This window comes from Adiantum capillus-veneris, chromosome 29, assembly GCF_014529385.1.
Source record: "Adiantum capillus-veneris isolate H3 chromosome 29, ASM1452938v2, whole genome shotgun sequence".
NCBI lineage: Eukaryota > Viridiplantae > Streptophyta > Polypodiopsida > Polypodiales > Pteridaceae > Adiantum > Adiantum capillus-veneris.
In genome coordinates, this window is record NC_140959.1 from 60,778,157 (window position 1) to 60,800,062 (window position 21,906).

The 21,906-nt window shown below is 44.1% G+C and overlaps 1 protein-coding gene across 1 annotated transcript in view; it reads left to right on the plus strand.

Moving 5' to 3' along the window:
• The window catches only part of ALB1 (ALBINA 1), a 79,557-nt gene that overhangs the window by 35,040 nt on the left and 22,611 nt on the right, over positions 1-21,906 (plus strand). The window contains exons 7-12 of the mRNA XM_086506385.1: positions 3,566-3,661; positions 3,762-3,899; positions 3,982-4,185; positions 10,126-10,287; positions 10,908-11,015; positions 11,095-11,229. Coding sequence (XP_086362511.1) covers positions 3,566-3,661; positions 3,762-3,899; positions 3,982-4,185; positions 10,126-10,287; positions 10,908-11,015; positions 11,095-11,229 — 843 coding nt within the window. The remainder of the gene's footprint in view (positions 1-3,565; positions 3,662-3,761; positions 3,900-3,981; positions 4,186-10,125; positions 10,288-10,907; positions 11,016-11,094; positions 11,230-21,906) is intronic.

Below are 21,906 nucleotides of genomic sequence, written 5' to 3' on the forward strand. Positions count from 1 at the left end.
GTGACGTTGCATCCCCTCTGGAGAGTCGGAGATCAACACAATATCATCAGCATATAACAATAGGCTATAGCAGAATCCATGTCCCTGCCAGCGGTGCACCTCTATCACCATCTCTCTCAATGTAGTAGGAAACCTCATCCACATACATACTAAATAGAGTAAGAGAGAGCAGGCAGCCCTGCTTCACTCCAGTAGTGGAGTGAACCGGTGTAGATAGACCCTCTGAGGTGCGTACATGCCCTACTGATCTGTACAACGCCATGATCCCCCAAATCTTCGTGGGTACTCCCATCTCCTTTAATTTGCGCATCAATCTAGCTCTAGGTACTGTGTCAAATGCTTTGCAGAAGTCCACAAAGCTACAATAGATCCATCTCCCATGGAATCTGCTCTCCTCGATTATGGTCCCGAGTGTCAAGATATGGTCAAGAGTAGAAAAACCTCTCCTGAACCCTACTTGCCCAACAACACGCATGCCCTCCCTCTCTGCCCATCTACTCAGTTGCTGCTGCTCAAGAATGGATGCGTACAACCGTGCCAATGTGTGTCCAATCATGATAGTGCGATAATTCCCAGGCTCCATAGGGTCTCCTGACTTGAAGATAGGTACGATCGTAGATAGGGTCCAAGTATCAGGCAAGCCCTTACACATGGCACGGTTAAACATAACTGCTAGAAGCTCTGCTAGTAGATCTTTGGCATGTATGAGATGCTCAGCCACTAAGCCATCATGACCATATGCTCTCCCAAAAACTGTGTACAAAGATGATGCGTACTGACCTCAAATCTCTGTAGAAGTAATGGTAGGGGGGGGGGGACTGCTCATGAAAGAGCCTCCATGCCTCACGTGAGTCCTGAGTCAAGAATAGCTGGTATAGATCTTGCTCTAGTCGAGCCAAAAATGCCCTCTTCTTCCGCGCACTAGGTGTCGGAAGTCAATCTGTGACTGTCTGTGAGTGATGTCCCCCAAAAGCACTTCCCTCTGAAGTCTAGCTCTAGTCTGACGGCATTCCTCATCATACCAACTGTTTTGAGGCATGCTCCTAGAACGACGTCTCTGCTCAGGCTGTGTGTGGGTATGCGTCTACTGCAGCATCGTGTAATGTCTGTGTCAGTATAGTGGTAAGCTCCTCCAGAGGTCGCCCCGGCTCCTCAGTGGATAGGCGCCTGTAAATCCCGTCTATGTATACAGAATTCGTCTCTCGCACGAAGATGTAGCGAGTAGGGGCTGCTACCCGTGGAATGTGTGCTACATTGAATTGGAAAGAGATGGTCAGCGACACAATAGCATGATCCACTGCCACCCCAACAGGTCTAGGCCCAACTATGAGACCCTGTATACTAGATATGAGGCTCGGCTGTGCCATGACATAATCTACCGTGCTGGCTCCATGTCTGTGTGGAAAGCATGTGAAGCCTCCTGCAGAGCAGGAAATCTCTATAGGCCATTCAAGATGGCCAATCCATGTGTAGTCCCCATGTCTATCAAGTGCCGTCCATACCCAGTATGTTCGCCATCCTGTGATATTCTGGATAGGCCCGTCTTTGCAATATCCAGCTCTCTCAGCATCTCCTCTGAAGTATCATAAAATACCGTCTGATGATGGGCAGTTCTAGCATTGAAGTTCCCTAGAATGATAATGTCGCCATCTCTATAGAATTCGCATATGTCATCATCCAAAATAGAGAAGGGGGACTGTCCTCTGGGTGGTGCATATACTGACGTACTCGGGGGAAAGTAACATATGGCAATGTAAAGATATCTACCAGTCTCTGCTCTCAATGTCACCCACATGTACCTGCTTGCGCATCCATACGAGCTATATGTATCAATGACTGCAACTCCTCCCTGAATAACACTGCCACTCCTCCTGAGCCCCGCCCTCTGTGCTTTGATCGTGTCTCCTATCTACAAACTATCTTCCATCTGTAACCACTAATTTGAGGCATAGACTGCCCAGGGGCCTGATGTGTCTCAGAGTAGAAGATGATGTCTCTCCCGGTAAAACTCTCCTCAAAAGCACCCACATCAAGACGCATAGATCCATTACAGTTCCAGGTAGTAACTTTGAGTGTGGTCCCATAGGCCTCACACCGTCATGTGGGGCGTGGCTCCAATATCACTACTCTTCCATCTCGGTAAAAAGCAATCTTACCCTTTTCCCTTGCCGCTCTAATCTCTGGCATTACTTCTTGCATGTGGGCAACCTGTGAGAGGGTAAGGTCATCCCCGAGAAAGATGCCTGTCTTCTTAAGAGTTGGTCTCTTCTTCAAAAAGTCCTTCGCTTCCATGGAGGGAAAGCGAAGGATGAGTGGCCTTTCTTTCGAGGTTTCCCCCTTGCTCCCATTTTTCTTGTTGCCCACTCTCCAAGCTCTTGAGTGCGTCGGCTCATGAACCCCCATTAAGGCCATGAGTTCTTTTACCTCTTCGTCTACATTATCTGTCTTTAAAGCCGCAAATTCTCACTGTAAAGAGCGTACACGTCTTCTTTGCTCCCCTTCTAGTGTCAGGTTGATAATGGTGGGTGTGGATGTTGTTTCCTTGCTTTTCCCTTTCTTGGCAACCTCAATCCATTTCTGAGCCTCATCTGCTTTCTGTTGAGTCTTTGTAATAACGTCCACCCAAGAAGTCGTCATTTCTTTATGTTGCTCTTCCCGTTCTTTGATGGCTGGCACTTGCTCTTTGATAGTGTTCAGTTCTTCTATCACAAAGGGTTGCAATTCTCCCTCTTCAAGTGTGTTTCGTGATTGTGCCTCAGCAAGCTCCTTCTTGAGTGATGCAATCTCTTCGTCTTGGGTCGTCATCCGATCTCCCATTGCTGCGATCTTGCTTTCTTGGGCTGAAACGCGATCTTCGAGCATATTTATTGTCCATAATAGGTGGCGGTTGATCTTGTTAATGGTTTCGGTCATTTCTTCTTTGCACTTTTGACTGCATCTTTTAAGGGGTCGGCCTTATCATTTTGCTTCCTCATGTTTGATCGGTGCCAAAAACGAAGAAAAATTGACCTACACGCACAGGTGCTTCCACATTATGCATACATGTTCCACACTAAGTATACATGGCGCATTTCTTGCAATTTCTGCAAAATACGAGCAAAGCGACGAAAAACCCCGTTTTATGTAATTTCTGCAATTTTCTGCCAATTCTGCAATTTTGAATTTTTTTTGCAGCTACTAAATTTCTTGTAAATTCCCCGAATTCTGCAACTATCTGAAGGCCTGCGATTTCTGATTTTTGGCGGACTCTCTGCTGCTGCTGTACCTTCTGCTGTTGCTGTACCTGCGGGTTGGGGGGCAGGGAGGGGGGGGCTGCAGGGTAAAACGAGGGGGGGATGGGCTGTGCAGGAGGCAGCAGCGCGCGGAAAAAAAAGGGGGGGGGGCGGGTTTGTGGGCAGCGCGCAGGTGCAGGCGTGCACCTTCTTCAACAAGAAGGCAGCACGCAGGTGAGACAGCACGCAGGCAGAGCAAAGCAGCAGCGCACAGGCAGGGAGAGAGAGAGAGAGAGAGAGAGAGAGAGAGAGAGAGAGAGAGAGAGAGAGAGAGAGGTTGCCTTCATTCACAGGGTCATAGGGCAGAGCTTTATTCTGTGAGAGTTGCAAAGGCATTGGCAGCTTTAGAAGGTCGTGAGAAGGTTGGCGTGGATGATCTTAAGAAGGCTGTAAGTTGAGTGAGAATTTTTATGATGGTGTGCTTGGTTCTGTGCTCTCTCGGTCAATGTGATTTTTCTTTTTACAGCCATTTCCATCTGTTCTTTTCAGGTGGAACTCGTCATTTTACCTCGCTCTATCCCACAAGATCGTCCTCCAGAACAGCAACAAAGTCAACCTCCTCCTCCACCTCCCCCACCTCAGAGTCAAGACCAAAATGATGAAGAGAAGGAAGAGGAAGAGGAAGAAGTAGGCGATTTTAAGCTTTCAAAGAATGAGCTTTTTTTTTTAGTTAAGAGAATTCAGTACCAGTTTGCTTTGTATCTACCAGGAGGAAGACGATGATGACAAAGATGAGGAGCAAGACCAGCAGATTCCAGAAGAATTCATCTTTGATGCAGAGGGAGGAATGGTGGATCCACAGCTTCTCTTTTTTGCACAACAAGCCCAAAGGCGGAGGGGAAAGGCTGGACGTGCAAAGAATGTAATTTTTTCAGAGGATAGAGGTCGATACATCAAACCCATGCTTCCAAAGGTAGATGTTTACCCTGCACCTCAAGGATTGTTAAATGTTTGCGTGGCAACTGGCACTGTTTTGGTTTTGGATGTGGCTGGAGCTTTAGAGCCTTTTTCCATCATTTCTTGAAATATACTGAGGTTTTCAAATTGAAGGTTGTATCTTTATCTCCTTTAGCTGCCTTTATGTATTTACCATAGGTGCTTGCAAGCATGACATGTATGACAAAGGTCGATAAGTTCACCATTACTGCTTCCACGAGCAGAAACATTAAAGTCTTACTATGTTATAATTTTGGAAGATTAAAACTTCTTAGTGCCATCCAGCTAGTTGAGCTTGCTTATGGTGAGCTCTTGCCAGATAATGGTATGTGTTGACAAATTTTGGCTGAAAGATCTCAGGTTATCTCAGGTTATAAAGGATAATTTCTTGCACTTGGATGAAAAGTGTGGTCTATAACATGTTTTAGCTTTATGTTCACCTTTCAGATGTTTTTGCTCTTGCTTACGGCTTTTCTCACGTGCACTGAGGTCCTTGGTTGTGGGTTGGCCATCCTATCACGCTCCTGGTAAAGATTCTAGGCACATATAGTGTTTGCACCAGTCATTTTGCCCATTTCATATTTTTTCCCCAGCTTTGTGGATTTTCTAGTGTTGGGCATCTTAGAGGATGTGCTTGACCTAGAGTTTGCTCACTATAGCAGTGCAGCCCTAGTCCAGTCACTGGTCATCTTGTATCATTCTGCCTTTGGAGTTACTGAGTTGCCGGCTTCACCTCTCTCTCTCTCTCTCTCTCTCTCTCTCTCATGCACACACACACGCGCACGCGCACACACACACACACACACACACACACACACACACACACACACACACACACTTTTTTTCTTTTGGTAAATCTATTGGATTAATTTACATGTGGGAAGCCTCAACGCGAGGAAAACCCACCATAAAGATCCACACACACACACACACACACACACACACACACACACTATCTATCTTAACTCTCTCTAGCTATGGCCGCTACCGGGACCTTTACACCTACTCTTACACTACCTACCTTAAAACTAGATTCCTAAACCCCCTAGCATGGGGCACACACACACACACACACACACAATACCTATGAAGGCCGCTAGCTATTCAAAAACCTACATTACTCTTGACATTTATTCCTACACACTCGTACACTTACTCTAATACTACCTACCTTTAAACTGGATTATTAAACTCTCTTGCATGGGGCACTACCCTTACATGATAAAACTTATTATCTCCTAATATTGGGGGGCATATGGCCATTACACTTAATGCCCTCCCCCAAATCGAGCCTGCCTGCGATCTCTGTTCTGACTCCCCACTCTACACGGCGCACTCATTCCCTCACTCCTGCACTCTGTCGCGCAGGTTCCTATACGCTCTGCTCTGCTCACTCATAACGCCACCGAAGGCATTAACCTCAGGGATCGTCCGTATGGATCTCTCCCACTCCTTCAGCTGCTGCGCGAGTTGTATATAAAGGTGAGCTCTCTTGGAGCTCACTTAGTGTTATGCACTTGTTCATTTCGTTGTGTGTTTGTAAATACCACTTAGTAGTCGCACTATCTCTTGTTGGGGAAAAGCTTTGAGTGATGGTTTAAGGGAAAGATAAATTGGCAGTTGTGGAGCTGGCTGCTCCAACTCAAACACAGGTATTACTATTGGACATGGGCTTTCAAGTACTTGATCTCTTGTTTAATTTTTGTGGTAAAAAGGTGGCTTGCGGTTTGGAAGCAGTCTAAATAGTTTTTTTCTCTCCTTTACTTAACTCAATGTAGTTGGTTGTTTCCGTTATAATCCGACTGTAAGTTGCCTACGACGTTTTCATATCGTTGTTTTGGTTATCTACCCATGACTAAATGAGTAGGAAAATCTCATTGGATTGGTTGTTTTCTGCTGGCCGGAGATTTTGGGGATGGTGCTGTAATGAGAAAACTCTGATCTGGAAAATTCTGAGGTTAAAATATCACCCAGGTTTTGTCTCTATTTTGTACTAGTAAAGGATATCCAGATTTTGTCGATTATTCTATGAACTTCTGTCTAGGCTTGCTTGCTTTGGAGACCGGACTGTTTTTAAAGGGCTCTTGTGCTTAGCCAAGCAACTTATGTTCTATGGTTATAACTAAGTAGTGGGATTTTGGTCTTTTGGCGTGAATACCATGCCTGACTTAAGGATACTCGCAGAACTCGGTTGATTGAATGCTTATGCCTGCATTTATATTGAGCTTTATTTAGGTTCAGCTTCATGTGGTTTTTTAGCTGCTCTTCTCCATTCTGATAGGCCATGTGTGGCATTACAGCAATGTAACATACATATTATGACTGGTGATTTTGGTGGAACTTGGCCTAGTGGAGCTTCTCTAGGTCTACCTATGGTATATGAATGGTTCTCTGTTTGGGAGATGTGTTACTGTTCTGTTTGGGGTTGAGCTACATCTATATGGCTCCATGAAAGTTTGGCCATTTCACCGCTTTGCTTAAGGGGGCAACTGATTGTGACTGAATTCACTTTTGCACTATTGGCATGAACTTTATTTATTTGTTTGGAAAGCCGTATCGGTTATATTCTGCAATCAATTTACCTATACAACTATGAGGTGGATACCTTGCTTTTTAAGCTTCATGTGTTGTTGCTGCTCTTCTTTATTTTAATAGGACTTATATGGCTTATGGACTGGTTCTTATGGTCTTTTTTCCTACATCTCATGACAGCATTATGGCTTGTTTGATATAGCCGATGGTTTTGATAGAACTTGGCATGCTGGAACTCCACTAAGGTTGACTATGGGTTTGGGAATATTTGAGTTTTGGAGCTCTGGTTGGGAGCTAGGCCGCTTCTCTGTTTGGGGCTGAGGTGCATCAGTATAACTCTATGAAAATCTGGTCAATGTGTTGGATAATGGAGTGGCTAATCATGGCTGCAGTCTCTTTTGTTTTGTTACTAACTTGAACTTTTTGCTTATGCAACTATATAGTTGGCTTGTGACTTAATGCAACTATGCTATTTTGTGGTATTGGCTGTCTCTTTGTTGATTGAATGCTTATACCTGCATTTGAATTGAGCATCATTCTTGTACAGCTTTCTGTGTTTTTTTCTGGCTGCTATGGTGTCCAAGAACACAACTTTGGCAACATTCGGATACCGGATTCTTGGTTTTTTGTCAAGATAGCTTGCGGATCTGGAAGCGGTCTAAATGGTTTTGTGTCTCTCTTTTACTTCACACAATATAGTTGGTTTGTGTCCTTTAGGCCTGGATGTTTCAACAGCATGTGGCCTACGATGGTTTCGTATCTTGGCTATAGTTTTCTATCCATGGTTAAATAGGTAGAAGCATCTCATTGGGTTGGTTTGTTTTTTGCTGGCCAGAGATTTTGGGAATGTTGCTATAGTGGAAAACTTTGATCATGCTGATCTGGAAAAATTCTGAGAATAATTTTCCTAAAAAGTTATCCAGGTTTTTTATATTAAAGGGTATCTCATGGCCCTTTTTCACTGGGTGCTGATTGATTTTCTGTACTAGATTTTGGGCTGTGTCTTGCTTATTTTGGATGTTTAGCCATAACCAAATATGGCGCTCATAAGCTGGCTGCTGGCTAACGGTTATCGGTTAGAACTTACTTTTCTTCCGTACATCAGGTTATGTAAATACTTATGGCTTAGTAGATGATGATAACATCCATATACTGCCGTAATAACTAGTTTCTACTCGGTGCTGAGCTGCCCTTGTAAATAATGAGTGCTGACACCTGTTACACTAGGTCTTATGTGTTTATGTTATGGTTTCCTTGAACCTCCAAGATGGGGAAGAGGATACCTTTGTTTCTTTTTGAGCTGGGATCTACTGGATCAATGCTTAAAAAACACGATCCTGGTTTTGAAAAAAATCTAGCAGTTGTCATCACTTTGGTGGTTGCTGTTTAAAAGCCTAAATAAAGCTTGGGAGTGGTTTTCCTTTGGTTGATTACTTTAAATATCTTTTTTTCTAACAATAGCTCTGCTCTGTAACACATTTTTTATATATTTGATTGATTTGCAGTTTCTTGACAGACTGGTCTCTCTTTTTATTTGCTGTTTACTGACCTTTTTTTTGGGGATTTTTGAAACTTGGTAGGATCTCCTCGGGAGTATGCTACCAGGACTGTGCTGAGTCTTCTTGGTATTTTAAGTCTTATAAATCTCAGACAGATGTTTTTTAGGCCTACTTCACTTGGCTGTAACTGGTTTTTGCACTTTGCTTGTTTTTCTAAAAGCTTATTACATGTACCAGCTGACTGTGTCATCTCTTTTTACATGCTAAAAGAGGGCTTATACTTCTTATGGCTCTTTTTTGAAACTTTGTGATATGTTTCTTGTAATTGATAATTCTGGCAGGGCAGTCACCTAGTAAGAGTATTGATATTTACCTTTGTGTCATCTCTTTTGCTCTCTGAAGACCGGAATGAACCTAGCTATTGGGCTGTTGAGAGTTTCTTTCTGCTAAAACCTTAATAGCAGCAAATTTTTTTTTGGGATATGACTAAGATGACCCGTAGATGGGATGATGTAAACACTTGTTACTAATACCTTTTCCTCTCATCCCAATGATAAATGTTTTTTTGATCACAAGGAATAAAAAAACACCTAAAAGGTAGTAACTAATTCAAGTTATTATTATTTACCTTGGGAGCTAATACTTGTATATTTACAGGAAACACCAAAATATACATTAACGGAACGCATGAGCACAATTTAAGAACCTAAAAAATTGCGGCAATAAATGCCAAACTCCGCCAAGTGGAGAGACGGGCGTACGTAGTCCACTTCGGGGCAAAGATAGCCTCCAAAGCTCGCCTCCGACCTTTCCTTTTTAGAGCTTGTAAAATTAAAAAGAGCTCCACTTAGAATTCCTAAATCTAAGTTTGTTTTGGTTAGACAAATCTTTTTTGATATGAGGAATTCTGCTAATTAAAAAAAACTACATTTTGTCCCCATACAGCTTGGTTTTTTATGATTGTTAAACTGATAGAGTTGTATGGTCTTTGATATCGTGAAACACATAAGTCTAAAACATTTTTTCCCATCGCACTGGTTAAAAGTTTTCATCTCTTTACTTTAATTGATAGTAATTTTAAAGTTGGGTGACATCGATAACAAGTGGGATACCTATGCATCACCTGCAGTCAGTGCCAATACTAACTAAATGTTATATTGTCTCTATGGATGCAGGTGAGGGTTACCTTCTCAACTCTAAGCTATCAAATTTTTGTTGGTCTGGAGATTTGCAGGACTTGTATCTCTTTATTCTTACTAGGGAAGCTTTTTAAATTTCCCCACTTGTGTATAAGACCATTTTTTGACATGATAATGGAATTATACAGCCCTCTTTCCTGACATAGTTTCTAGTGTCTTTTGAATTTGGTCAAATTCTTTGGTGTCTATGTATTAATATTATTGAAACACACACACACACACACACACACACACACACACACGTTCTTGCATTCCCCTGTTCGTGTTGCTTCTTCCGCTGCACACTCTGACATAACATTCTTAGACAGTTATGTACTTGAAGTCATGTATATAGAGAACTTTGTGAAATACATTTGAGAAATTGTAGTAGTATGTGCATCCTAACTCTTTTGCTCACATTTATGCTTAGTTGCAGCAACTATGTGAATTTGAATCGTTGATGAAGTAATGAGATGTCTACTTCTAGATGTGTTCTTTGAGGGTTTGGTCATGTTTCTAGTTATCACCAATAAGTCTAAGATTTTGATGGTGTAATGGAAATTTTAAAAAGACTATAGAATTTTTTGAGGGTATCCTTTACGGTTGCTTCGGCTACTGTATTTGTGGCTGAATCTTGTTTTCTGACAAGGGCCGATTATTTAGAGACTATTTTGCTTTAGCAGTTTAATCATTCCATGACGCTAACAGGGCCCTGTACGAAGATTAGCAGTGGATGCAACAATGAGAGCAGCAGCTCCTTACCAGAAGTTAAGGAGGCAAAGGTCTGAAGAGAAAGGACAAGTTAGAAAAGTGTATGTGGAGCAATCGGACATGCGAGCCAAAAGGATGGCCAGGAAAGCTGGGGCATTGGTAATCTTGGACCTCCTGAGCACTTGTTTGAGATAAGGCATTGCTGTACTTTTACAAACTTGTGTTTTGGACCCTTTTCTTGAAACTAATTGGTGTCGTTCAAGCAAAAGTAGTCGAATTGTTATTCCAGTTGAAAAGGTCATTTTTAGTGCTTTAGTCAGTTAAGCACCTTTCAACAAAAAAGCAGGTTTGTGATGGCCGTAAGAGGAATATAATGACCTGAGAACGAGCCGCAATAGTGTAATGACACCTGGAGTCAACAGCTTGGAGTAGGATTACGAAGCTAACTTGTCATAACGGTGGCAACAATGGCAATAGGATTGGCAAAGGCAACAATGGCGGATTCGTTCTGTTTTTGGAAGAACCGCCGGAGTGTAACAATGCAGAGATGTATAATTGTCATCCAAGACCAGAGCAGATTAGTAGAATCTTTACATTAAATAAGTGGAGGAAGATAAGCTTACAGGAGAGGAATGGAAGGCTGAAGGAAGGAAAGTGAGTGAGAGGAGGACATGTCACCTCCTCTCTTTAGGGAAGTCAAGTCAAACTAACTAAAATAAGCTATTAAGTTGAGAGGTGGCTTTAATCTTTTACTTGATGTCATATGCAACTGTTTGCAGGTAATATTTGTGGTCGATGCAAGTGGGAGCATGGCATTAAATCGCATGAAAAATGCGAAGGGTGCGGCTATGCAACTTCTTGCTGAAAGCTACACAAGTAGAGATCAGGTTCTCTACTTTTCCAGGGAAGACTTTTCAGTACTTTTAACATCAGGTTTATGAGTATTTAAGCATGCTTCTTTTCCAGGTTTCTATCATCCCCTTTCGAGGAGATGCTGCAGAAGTGCTTTTACCACCCTCAAGATCCATTGCCATGGCCAGAAAACGTCTTGAAAGGTTGCCTTGTGGAGGTGGATCACCCTTAGCACATGGATTGAGCATGGTTTGTGTCCTCTTTTGTTCCTATTGAATGAATGTTTCACATGTTTCTAATCATAATGGGTATGCTTAAGATTGTTTGGCTCATTCCTTAGCACATTCAAAGGCCATAAATTGACCAAATATAGGTGAGGATAATGCACGATATAGTGGAGGAATGTTGTCACTCTCGATAACAAGGTCATGATTTGTTTTCATATCCAAAGAATTGCACAAGAAAAGAGAGCCACTATTTGCGTGAACACTGGATTGTCTTCTACCTCCCTCGAAAGTGAAATTCATTTAGGGAACATGATAAGACAATGAAGTAACCTTTATGAAACAAAACTATTATGAAGCTCAGCTCTAATCATGAGGGTAAAGATTCACCACTATACAATATGCACTTTTTGGCCAAATCCACATGCACTACTGTCGCTTTGAGAGTTCTCTGCTCAAAATTTCAATATTCCTTTTGAGGAGAGACTTCCGAACAAGGACCTTTATCTTAGACCATAGTTTTTCCATACATCAACCATAGATTTTCTCCGGACATGGGCGAGATCTTTAGTCCTTTTCAGTTGGATCATGGACACATCATATGGCACTACACACCTCCTCAATGATTCATCTTGCATTCTTCATACAAACCACATTGATGTACATGTAGCCCTCAGATTGTACTCCCCATCTTGTACATCCTCTGGGCAATAGGATTTTGAGCATCCCCAGCGGTCTCTTTGTACACAGTATACAACCACTTTTTGTGCCGCAGAGAGATAGGCAGGTAGGTAGGTAGATTCATTATCGTCCTCGGGAGGTTAGATATGACCCATGGGACCGAAAAACGGGCATACAAAAGCACTCCTCTATCAAAGAGGGTGTCAAATTTACAACGGCTAAGGCAAGTGTGGCAAGGAAAAAAAAAAAAGTGAGGGGGAAGAAAAGTTGTTGGGGGTGTTTACAACAAAACTGCAACACATGTGCTTATGTGGGAAAAACGAAGAGGGAGGAGAGTATCCAAGAGAATACTATGGGGCTTTTTGTGCCCGAAACTCCTCAATGATGGCTCTACCACCATGGTAGACGGCCCATTTACCTACAGCCCGTGCTTCTCTTACTTTTTGCAACTCTTGTTTCTTCATCTTGAGTTGCATGGGCATTAGAGCTTCACTAATCCAGATGGTTGTACCCTTTAGAAGGTGAGTTTGTTTTAGGAGTGTCGTGCGGTCCTCTTTGGTTTTGAAGACAAGGCTCCCATGGTTGGTGTGGTGGTCACGGTGTACGCACTCGATGGTCGAGGTATCGAACTTGACGGGTTGGATGGCCTCGTTGAGCTTGACTAGTGTGTTAGGAAAGTTGTCGCCCTCTTCCAAGTTCCCACCAAGTGGAGGGCAAGCCACCAATGTGAATGGTCAATGCAAGACCTTCGCGATGGCGGCGCTCTTGCAAGCACTCCTCCACTTTGAAGGAGACAATGGTAGCATTCTCTTGGATTTGAGTGGCTAATGAGGTCACATTTTGGGTAAATGTGTGCTCTACCTCCTTGGCCTTGGCTAAAATGCGATCTGTGTCTGCTTGTTTCTGAGATTCGAGAGATTGGAGTCGGGCTTTGAGGGCGGTGCGGCGCATTTTGAGCTCGGTATTCTCTACCTTCAACTCCTTGAGTTCGTCTTGGATGCGGTCTAGCGGATCCACCCGAGGGGGGACCACAAAAGAACGAGTACGTTGTCACCAGCGTGTGACTACTATCTATCCTTTTTGTTGATTTCTTTCTTATTATCTATTTACTTTCACTTTTTGGAAACACCCCTCGGGAAATCTAACTGCCCTGCATTGCATAGCTAGTGTGGAATTGTCCAGAGGGAGTCCAGGCCTGAGGGCAAGAGAGCACTAAGGTTGGACAAGGACTATGGTTAGCCAAGTGGGGTCATTGACTAGCCAAAGTGGAATCCTTTGCTACAGAGGCTACATTTCAGTTCTGGATGTGGCCGCAGTGTACAAAGAGGGTCGGATGACCTAGAAAGATACAATGGCAGCATCTCCTAAAATTTAGGGAACTGCTATTTTGGGACTTGAAAATGTGTTGGCGTCATTACCTCCGGAATGACAAGGGGAACATTTTCTTACTCTGCCGTGAAGTCAACTGGGCAACCGGTTGGGATATTTTTAGACGGCAACCCCGAAACGGGAAAATGCTTATAAATGTGCCAAGTGGCACCTTCTGGTGCACTTGCCTCATGCAACAAGAAGTGGCGCTGAATTTAGGAGGGGGAGAGCCTCATTTTCAGATTTGTCACAGGTTAAGAGCTATGGAGTGCTTGCTTTCCCTCTTATGCACAGTGCGGTGCCAGGAGTGATGCCCTGCACGCTACGCACTGCCCTCTCTCTCCCCTTTGGCAGTATGTTATGCCCCACTAGTGGGCTCTTCATTTGACCAATGTACAGTTGTGTGGGTTCATGCGCGATTGCCGAGGCAAGAGCCTCTTGCACAGGTACTGGATTAGCTAGCGGCTAATCCCCCCGCAGGTACAGGTGAATTCGGAGAGGTTTCACGCCAGAAATCTCGTCCGATTCAAAGGGCAAGTAGCCCTACAGGTGCGGGAGCTCGAGGACTTGCTACGGATGCGACCGGCACGCGAAACGGAGCCCGAAACAGTAAATTACAGCCTGCTGTGTATTTTTGCAGGTTTAGGGTTTTGGCCCTAAACGGACCCTAATACCCCCAGGAGGTTCGGGGACGCAAGGGGACCGCTGTACAGGTGATCTGGCGCATTTTCAGGGCTGAAAACAGAGAATTCAGCGTGCTGCAGATTCTCGCCAGGTTTTGCGAAGTGCCCGTATGCGTCGGGAAAGTCAGTCAATGCGTGGGAATACTGACTGTGAAGTGTCCTAGTACAGTTATGCTGCCGAAATCAGGCCGGAACAGTGGAAATTCAGCCGAGTTTGTGCGGGGCAGCTTGTAGGGATCCACAACGTTTATTCCCTCTTTTGAACAATAAAGAAATACAGAAAGGGGCGCCTAAGTTAGGGGCCAATCTGGTGTCGGTCTACTCATACAGGTGCAATCTAGCAGCCTGTATCCCTCTCCCCTTTGTTGTGTCTTGAAAGTACAGGTAAAATAGACGACCAATAATGGGTGAAAGCTAAATCAAGATTTGAAGTAAAGTCTACCGCCCTTTTTGGATTGAACAGGCCGGTTTCATGGTTCCATCGACGGGATTAAATCACTTTTTCCCATAGAAGTGAGCCTTGGTCAGTTTTGGGCTTGAAGACACAGGGAATTGCAATTATGGCTGACAGACCAGATGATGTGACTGAAGAGGTTTCCTCTTCACAGGGTCAACAGACACATGAAGTGGGTGAGTCCTCAAGACCACCACAAACTGATGATGATATATTTAGGACCGAGTTGGCTACTGCTGTGGCTATGTTCACACAAGTAATGCAAAATCCGAGGTTTTTAGCCTTTCTGCAACCTCCTGTTCCATCTCAGCAAGTTGGGTCACTGGATCATATTCAAAAGCCTGTTAAGGCTCGAGCACAGGTGATTCATACCGCACAGTCAATGGAAACACCTGTACACTTGACGGAGAACATGCAGTCTCCACAACCTGTGCCTAAGGTGCAAGAACAGGTGGCCGAGATGCCAGTATTTCAAGCTGTACCAGTTCAGCCTGCCACCTTTCAGCAGCCTATAGCTGGTTCTAATGGGCAGGGAAGCAACCTATAGGCTATGCAACAGGTCTTCCCACCACCTTCAGTACACCCTGGCTATTTTAGAGGTGGATCGGTATTCCAGAGCATGGCTGGTCATGCACCTGGAAATCAGTTTTACACGCCAGGAACAGTGTTCGGGGGTGCTCAAACGATGATGCCTAACCCCATGTATGGTGTCACAGGCATGCTACCAGGGTTTCAGAGCACTCAGGGCCAATTTGGGATGCCACATGCAAATTTTGGTATGGCTGGAATTACAAATCAGCAGCCAAATATGGCATTTCTAGGTCAAGTTAATAGCGGCCAAGGAACACAGATGAACCCTAATAGTGTTCCCATGTTTCAGTCACTTCCATATGACAATTTAACGCCGTTGGAGAGGCCAACTCCGTACAAAGAAGGTGGCAAAGGTGTGTCATTCACGACCTTTACAGGGTTTGATGACAGGAAGAAGGCTCTCTCATTCCTCTAGCAGTTTGACAAGGCCTATGCAGGGGGAAACTTTACAGAGGCTTCAAAGGTCCGCAAGGCAGCCACTTTCTTGACAGGGAATGCGGGACAATGGTGGACAACTTTATTGCTTCAAGGACAAGCTCCGTCCACATGGATTTACTTTAAGCAGATTTTTGCAGCAGCATGGTTATCTGATGACTTTGAAGCAGATGTCATGACAGAATGGCACCAGCTAAATGCTGCCACTTGCAGAAATCTGGATGATTACAATCGGAAGTTTTGGAAAGCTCTACTTCCAGTAACTTCCTATAGGTTTGTGCCATTGACAGAACAGATTGAAAAATACTGTTGTGGCCTACCCAAAGGATTGAGAAAGTACTGCACGAAGACAAAAGTCACTACTTTGACGCAGCTCATCGAGGTAGCAAACACTGGCAATGGTTTGCTCAAGGGAGAAGATTGTGAATTTAACACTGGCGTCAAGGCAGGATCAGGCAAGAAAAATTCAGCCAAGAAGCACGTTCCCAATGAGGCTCCTAAAGGGACTCAGGAGTCAGCCAACGCAGGGAAAGATAAAACTACGGCTGAATCAGAAAAAGGACCAGCAAAGAAATGGAAAAGATGTTTTTCTCGCAAGTCAGAAGAGCAAAAGGTCGTCCTGAGGACAGAGAACAAATGCTTTATATGTGAGCAGCCTGGCCACATTGCTTACAATTGTCCTACAAAGAAAAGGCCAGCTGATTCTGATGACAAGGAAGACAAGAAAGGAAAGAAGCCCATGGCTGGTCTAGTGCCAGATATGGTGGGCGACAAGCCAAATTCAGATGCAAGTGAGCTTTGCAGAGCATGGGGAAAGGTCAGGGATCAAATAGTGCTTATCTTCTTTGATCCAGGTGCCAAAGCCAACTTCATTTCCCCAGAATTGGCTTCAAAGTTGGGAATCAGACCTGAAGAGATGGGGTATACAGTAGAGGCAGGTTTGGCATGTCCTGGCCATACAGAGGCTGTGACGCCCATCATTGGAAAGTTGCGTCTACATATCCAGTCCTATGTAGATGTTGAAGAATTTTACATCATGCCACTGGACGGATGTGATGTGTTGTTAGGTATTCCTTGGTTGTTTCGTGTACAGGGAATCATGGATGCCTACAACAAAAAGATCACTGTACAGAGCAGGGGAAAGACTCATATTCTGGATGTAAAGCTTAAAGGAGAGTCTATTCCTATTGTATCAGCTTCTGCTATTACTTCTGTAATGAAAAAGCATCTTTCTGCGTACTTGGTTTTTGCACGTGAAGTGTCAGATTGTGATGAATCAAATTTATCTGTGCTAGATAAAGAAAGGTCAATGTTTTTACAACAGTACAGTGACTGTTTTTCCGATTCATTACCGTCTCAATTACCGCTAGAGAGACCCGAGGACCATGCGATAGATTTGGTGCCAGGCAGTAGCCCACCAAATAAGCCTCCGTACAGGGTTAATGTTAGAATCCTGTGGATCCTCTGCTGCAATCTCCGTCGGTGCTGTGTGGCTCCCCTCCTTAGTCGTGGTCGTCTCGATCTCCCCAACTCTAAAGCTCGGTCAATGAGAGTACCACTGGTGTGTGTATGGGTGGGAACGGAGCTCTGTGGTGGTGGTGGCCCCTTTGCCTCTGTTATACTCGGATTGAAGAAATCTGAAATGCGTCTCTGGGACTGTCTCTGTCTATGTCCTCTCAATAGAGAGTCTCTATGTCTCTGTATCTCAAGTAGAAATAATCCGAGACATCTCTGATCCCGATATCTCATGACTCTATCTAACGAGTCAAAACCATCTCTGAATCAAGGTTGAATCAAAACGTACGTACTGATCCGTTCCGTACTGTACGGACGTTATGTACGGATCCGTACCGTACGGAACGATTTGTACGCCGTTTTGTTTTGTTTTTTTGTTTTTTTTTTCTTTTTTCTTTGGGGTTTTTTTTTGGGTGTGGGAAGCCCGTACAGTGCTGATTTAAAATAAAAATCCAAATCTCTTGCAATAGTTACATAGTATATGGTTGTTTTGTAAAACGTGTCTTTGAATGTCTCTATAAGTTGTTGGCTTCTCTCTTGGTTTTTATTGGAAATGTCCTAGAAAATTTAGTACTGTGCGGTTTTTTTACAAGAGTACGTATTTTTACGTACGTAAATTTTTTTCCTGTATGGAACAACGTACAGTACGTACATATACGCCACGTACAGTACGTTTGGTACCACCTTGCTCTGAATAAACAGTGAAAGTGTCCCCAAATCTCATAGTAGACTGTGCAGTGACATATGAAGTGGAACTTTGTCTTTGGCTCTGCATGGCATAACTGACATATCCTCATGTCTGCTGGTATGCCTCTGAATCTACCTGTCTCAATCCACAGAGAGAGAGAGAGAGAGAGAGAGAGAGAGAGAGAGAGAGAGAGAGAGAGAGAGAGAGAGAGAGAGAGAGAGAGAGAGAGAGAGAGAGAGAGAGAGAATGAAATGAAATGTAATATTAACGTCTTAAAAAGGGCAAAATGACCTATGAGACCAAAAGGTTACATGTGGTGAAAAACGTAAAAAGAAAATAGTGGGTAGGGGTGGGGTGTAAGCTGATACAAAGGGAATACAAAGGGTGAGCTGATACAATGGAGCTCTCTGATAGTAGAGGCATCATATACATATGCATCAGTATCCAAAAGGCTATAGAGGTTCAATGTCCTCCAAGGTAAGCACTCTGTCGGGATGGCTCCTATGTCGCGCCAATATGGTATGGATCTTCTGTTGCAATTTGCGTGTGCGACGGGGCCGACTCAACTCTATCGCCCGATCAAGCAGTATGTCTCAGGTGCTGTAGCTATGTTGTGGGGACTACTCGAACTCCTTTGTCTGTGATTGAAAGAAATCTGTAATCTGCCGCTGTCGCTGGATCTCTCTTATTGTGCCCCTCTTCTTCACGAGGTCCTCTCTGTGTCTGCGAATCTCCAGTAAGTATAATCCGAGGCATCTCTGATCCTGGTATCTCATGACTCTAGAAAGTGGTCCAAAACCCTCTCTTAATAGACATTGAAAGCGGCCTTGTATCTCATAGTATATTGGGCAGCGACATATGTAATGTAGCTCTATCTCGGGCTCTATCTGGCACACCTGACAAATCCTAGACTCAGCGGGTACTACTCTAAATCTGCCTGTCTCGATCTCTAGCTGATGTGAGGATGTGCGTATCTGACCAATAGCACATCGTATCCCGTGGGATAGACGAGTATCCATGTATCCTGGTCTGATCACAAAACCATCCTCCGTAAGCTGGAGAAGATGCTCTCTATAGAAAGCCATCTTCGTACCCGACTCATGTGTAGGCTGTATCCATGTCCTTGTCGTATCCAATTGAATCAAGTTGTGTCTGATAAGCTTGGTAATCTTTGCCCTGTGAGGGAGATGGAGGGTGCATCCAGAAAGTACTGAAATGGGGGTAGCCGATCCATACTAAAGCCATGTAACTGGAACCAAGATGCCAACTCTGTATACCAACATGATCTATCTCCCTGCAATGCCAGCTGTCACGAAGACTCTAGTGCTAATCGAGCATATCTATCTCTAGGGAGAGCCCAGGTGCTATGCATAAATGAAACCAATCGAGTGAGTGCCTCCACTACCAATGGAGGAGCAGCGGGCTCTGCCCTAACAATGTCATGTGGTACTGATGCCTTGGCCCTAATCATCCGAGAAATCATAGACACCAAGGGCCTCTCCATACATCTCCATCCATCAGTACTGCCAGCTCTGCTATGATGATAAACTAAGGGGCCCCATATCTCCACTCCGTACAGCATGGCCGAAATGACTAAAGTGTCAAAGAGACAAAGCTTTGTCTATAAGAAACTTGGACACCCCAAGTCAAGATTCTACCGCGACACAACAGAGATTCACTTCAAAATAGTTCACAAAGATGACACGGCCCATCGTAGTTCCATGCCCAGAGGTATTGGCCCCAGAGACTGGCGCCCCTTTCGGTATTTCTTTTTATATTAATCTGTGTTCAAAGTACAAGATACTAGGCAGACGCTCACTCTTAGACTGCATCCAGATGCTCTGAGAAGTGAGGCCTAGCCCACTTATTTATAAGTACAAGGGATGCCCAAAAGCAGAGCCCCAAAAATCTTTAAACTCAAAAGCAATTGTCCCAAAAGCTGCTAGCGAAATCAGCCAGCGCAATTTCCGGAAATCCATACGGAATGCCACGTCAACAAATCAGCACAAAAAGCGAGTCCTTACGTTGTTGTCCGTACACTACCAATGGAGGAGCAGCGGGCTCCACCCTAACAATGTCATATGGTACTGATGCCTTGGCCCTAATCATCCGAGAAATCATAGACACCAAGGGCCTTCCCATACATCTCCATCCATCAATACTGCCAGCTCTACTATGATGATCAACTGAGGGGCCCCATATCTCCACTCCGTATAGCATGGCTGAAATGACCAAAGTGTCAAAGAGCCAAAGCTTTGTCTATAACAAACTTGGACACCCCAAGTCAAGATTCTACCGCGACACAACAAAGATTTACTTCAAAATAGTTCACAAAGATGACACGGCCCGGCGTAGTTCCGTGCCCAGAGGTATTGGCCCCAAAGACTGGCGCCCCTTTCGGTATTTCTTTTTATAATAATCTGTGTTCAAAGTACAAGAGAGTAGGCAGGGGCTCACTCTCAGACTCTGCGTCCTGATGCTCTGAGAAGTAAGGCCTAGCCCACTTATTTATAAGTACAAGGGATGCCCAAAAGCAAAGTCCCAAAAATCTTTAAACTCAAAAGCTTTTAACCGAAAAGCAATTGTCCCAAAAGCTGCCAGCAAAATCAGCCAGCGCAATTTCCGGAAATCCATACAGAATTCCACGTCAACAAATCAACGCAAAAAGCGGGTCCGTATAGCTGCCACGTGTGAAGGCTGTCAGTGCAAACTGCGACGCATTTTCCGGGACTGTCTGTACAGTCAGCTTGTCGGCGCAATTCTTGGGTCCTGCAGGCTGCCACGTCATCAGTTTGTGACATACCCCCCTCTTGAAAGAATTGTAATCGCCCTCCATTACGCCTGTAAAACAGACTGAGGCCATAAAATGTCTTAATAGACACTGACTATTAGTACCGACGCACTAGGCACAACACATCTAGTACATATACCAATCGACAGTCACATCACAGGACATCACTTGACATCACAGGACAAATCACATTCCAAATCTCAGACCATGATTAATCGGCAACGTATTTAGTAATCGCATCTAGATCCAGTTGGGACCTCAGAGATGCCCGATTAACTAATCCATATTGCAATCATGTCTATAGAGATTTATGAGACCGAAATGCTGCAGTCATTTCGTCTTTCAGTTCCTGCACTCAAACAAGTCAAGTACAAATCAATCAGTATCATTTTCATTTTCGGGAATTCCAGTTCATAAAGTCATACAATAGAATACTGTCAGCCCAGCAGTATCCCTGAAACCCAAAGGGGCATCAATGACTCTATATTAAAAGTCGGGGTAACCTGTTGACAAAGGAGCGGACCGACTCCCCTCTTGTGCAAGCCCACTGCACTAGATTCACCCATGCTGAAATCGGGGTCCTATCGAAGTAGACTATCCTAAGCTGAATGCTTCAAGGTAAAGTTTCAAAATCTAAGGAGTATCTGCTAGGTCCTCCTCCTCCATCCACTTCACATCCAATGCAGGATAGTTCTTGAATTTAACCAAGAACCGCCTAATCAATTTACCTTTGATCTTTCTATCTTTATGTGCCAATATCTGTTCTGGAACGAGGATCTCCTCGCTTTCCTCCACTTCAGGTTGCTCATCTGGCTCCCCATCATCGAACACATCGCCTTTAAAAGGATTCAAGAGACTCACATGAAAAGCATTGTGAATTCTCCACGTATTGGGCAACTTCAGTCTAAAAGAGACATCATTTATCTTTTCTTTTATATGGAAAGGTCCATAGTATCTCATGCTAAGCTTTGGAAAAAGCCGCTCCTTTCTCTTTTTCTTTCTTAGGCGTGCCTTCTCAAAACGTAAGAGCACCCAATCGTCTTCCTTTAAGTTCAAATCGCGACGGTGTCGATCTGCTGCCTTCTTGTGTCTTTCCTGAGATTTCACTAAAGCCTTCCGGACCTTGGCAAAAGCAGTGTCGAAGTCCCTCGTGTACTCGTCGGCTTCAAAAATCTTATCTTTTGTGCTAAGGAAGTGTGGAACCTTCGTTTCACCTTCACTAATCTCAAATGGCGCCTTCCCCGTCGAAGAGTGGATCGTGTTATTGTAGGCAAATTCCACCAAGGGCAAATTTTTTTCCCATCGAGTCTTCTGATCAGAAATGTAAGACTTCAATAAATCCAGTACGACTGAATTTGCAATCTCAGATTGCCCATCTGTCTGCGGATGGAAAGATGACAAGAACTGCAACTGTGTGCCAATGTTCTCCCAAATAGCCTTCCAAAACAAACTCGTAAATCGGGGATCTCTGTTAGAAACTATTGTCTCAGGCATGT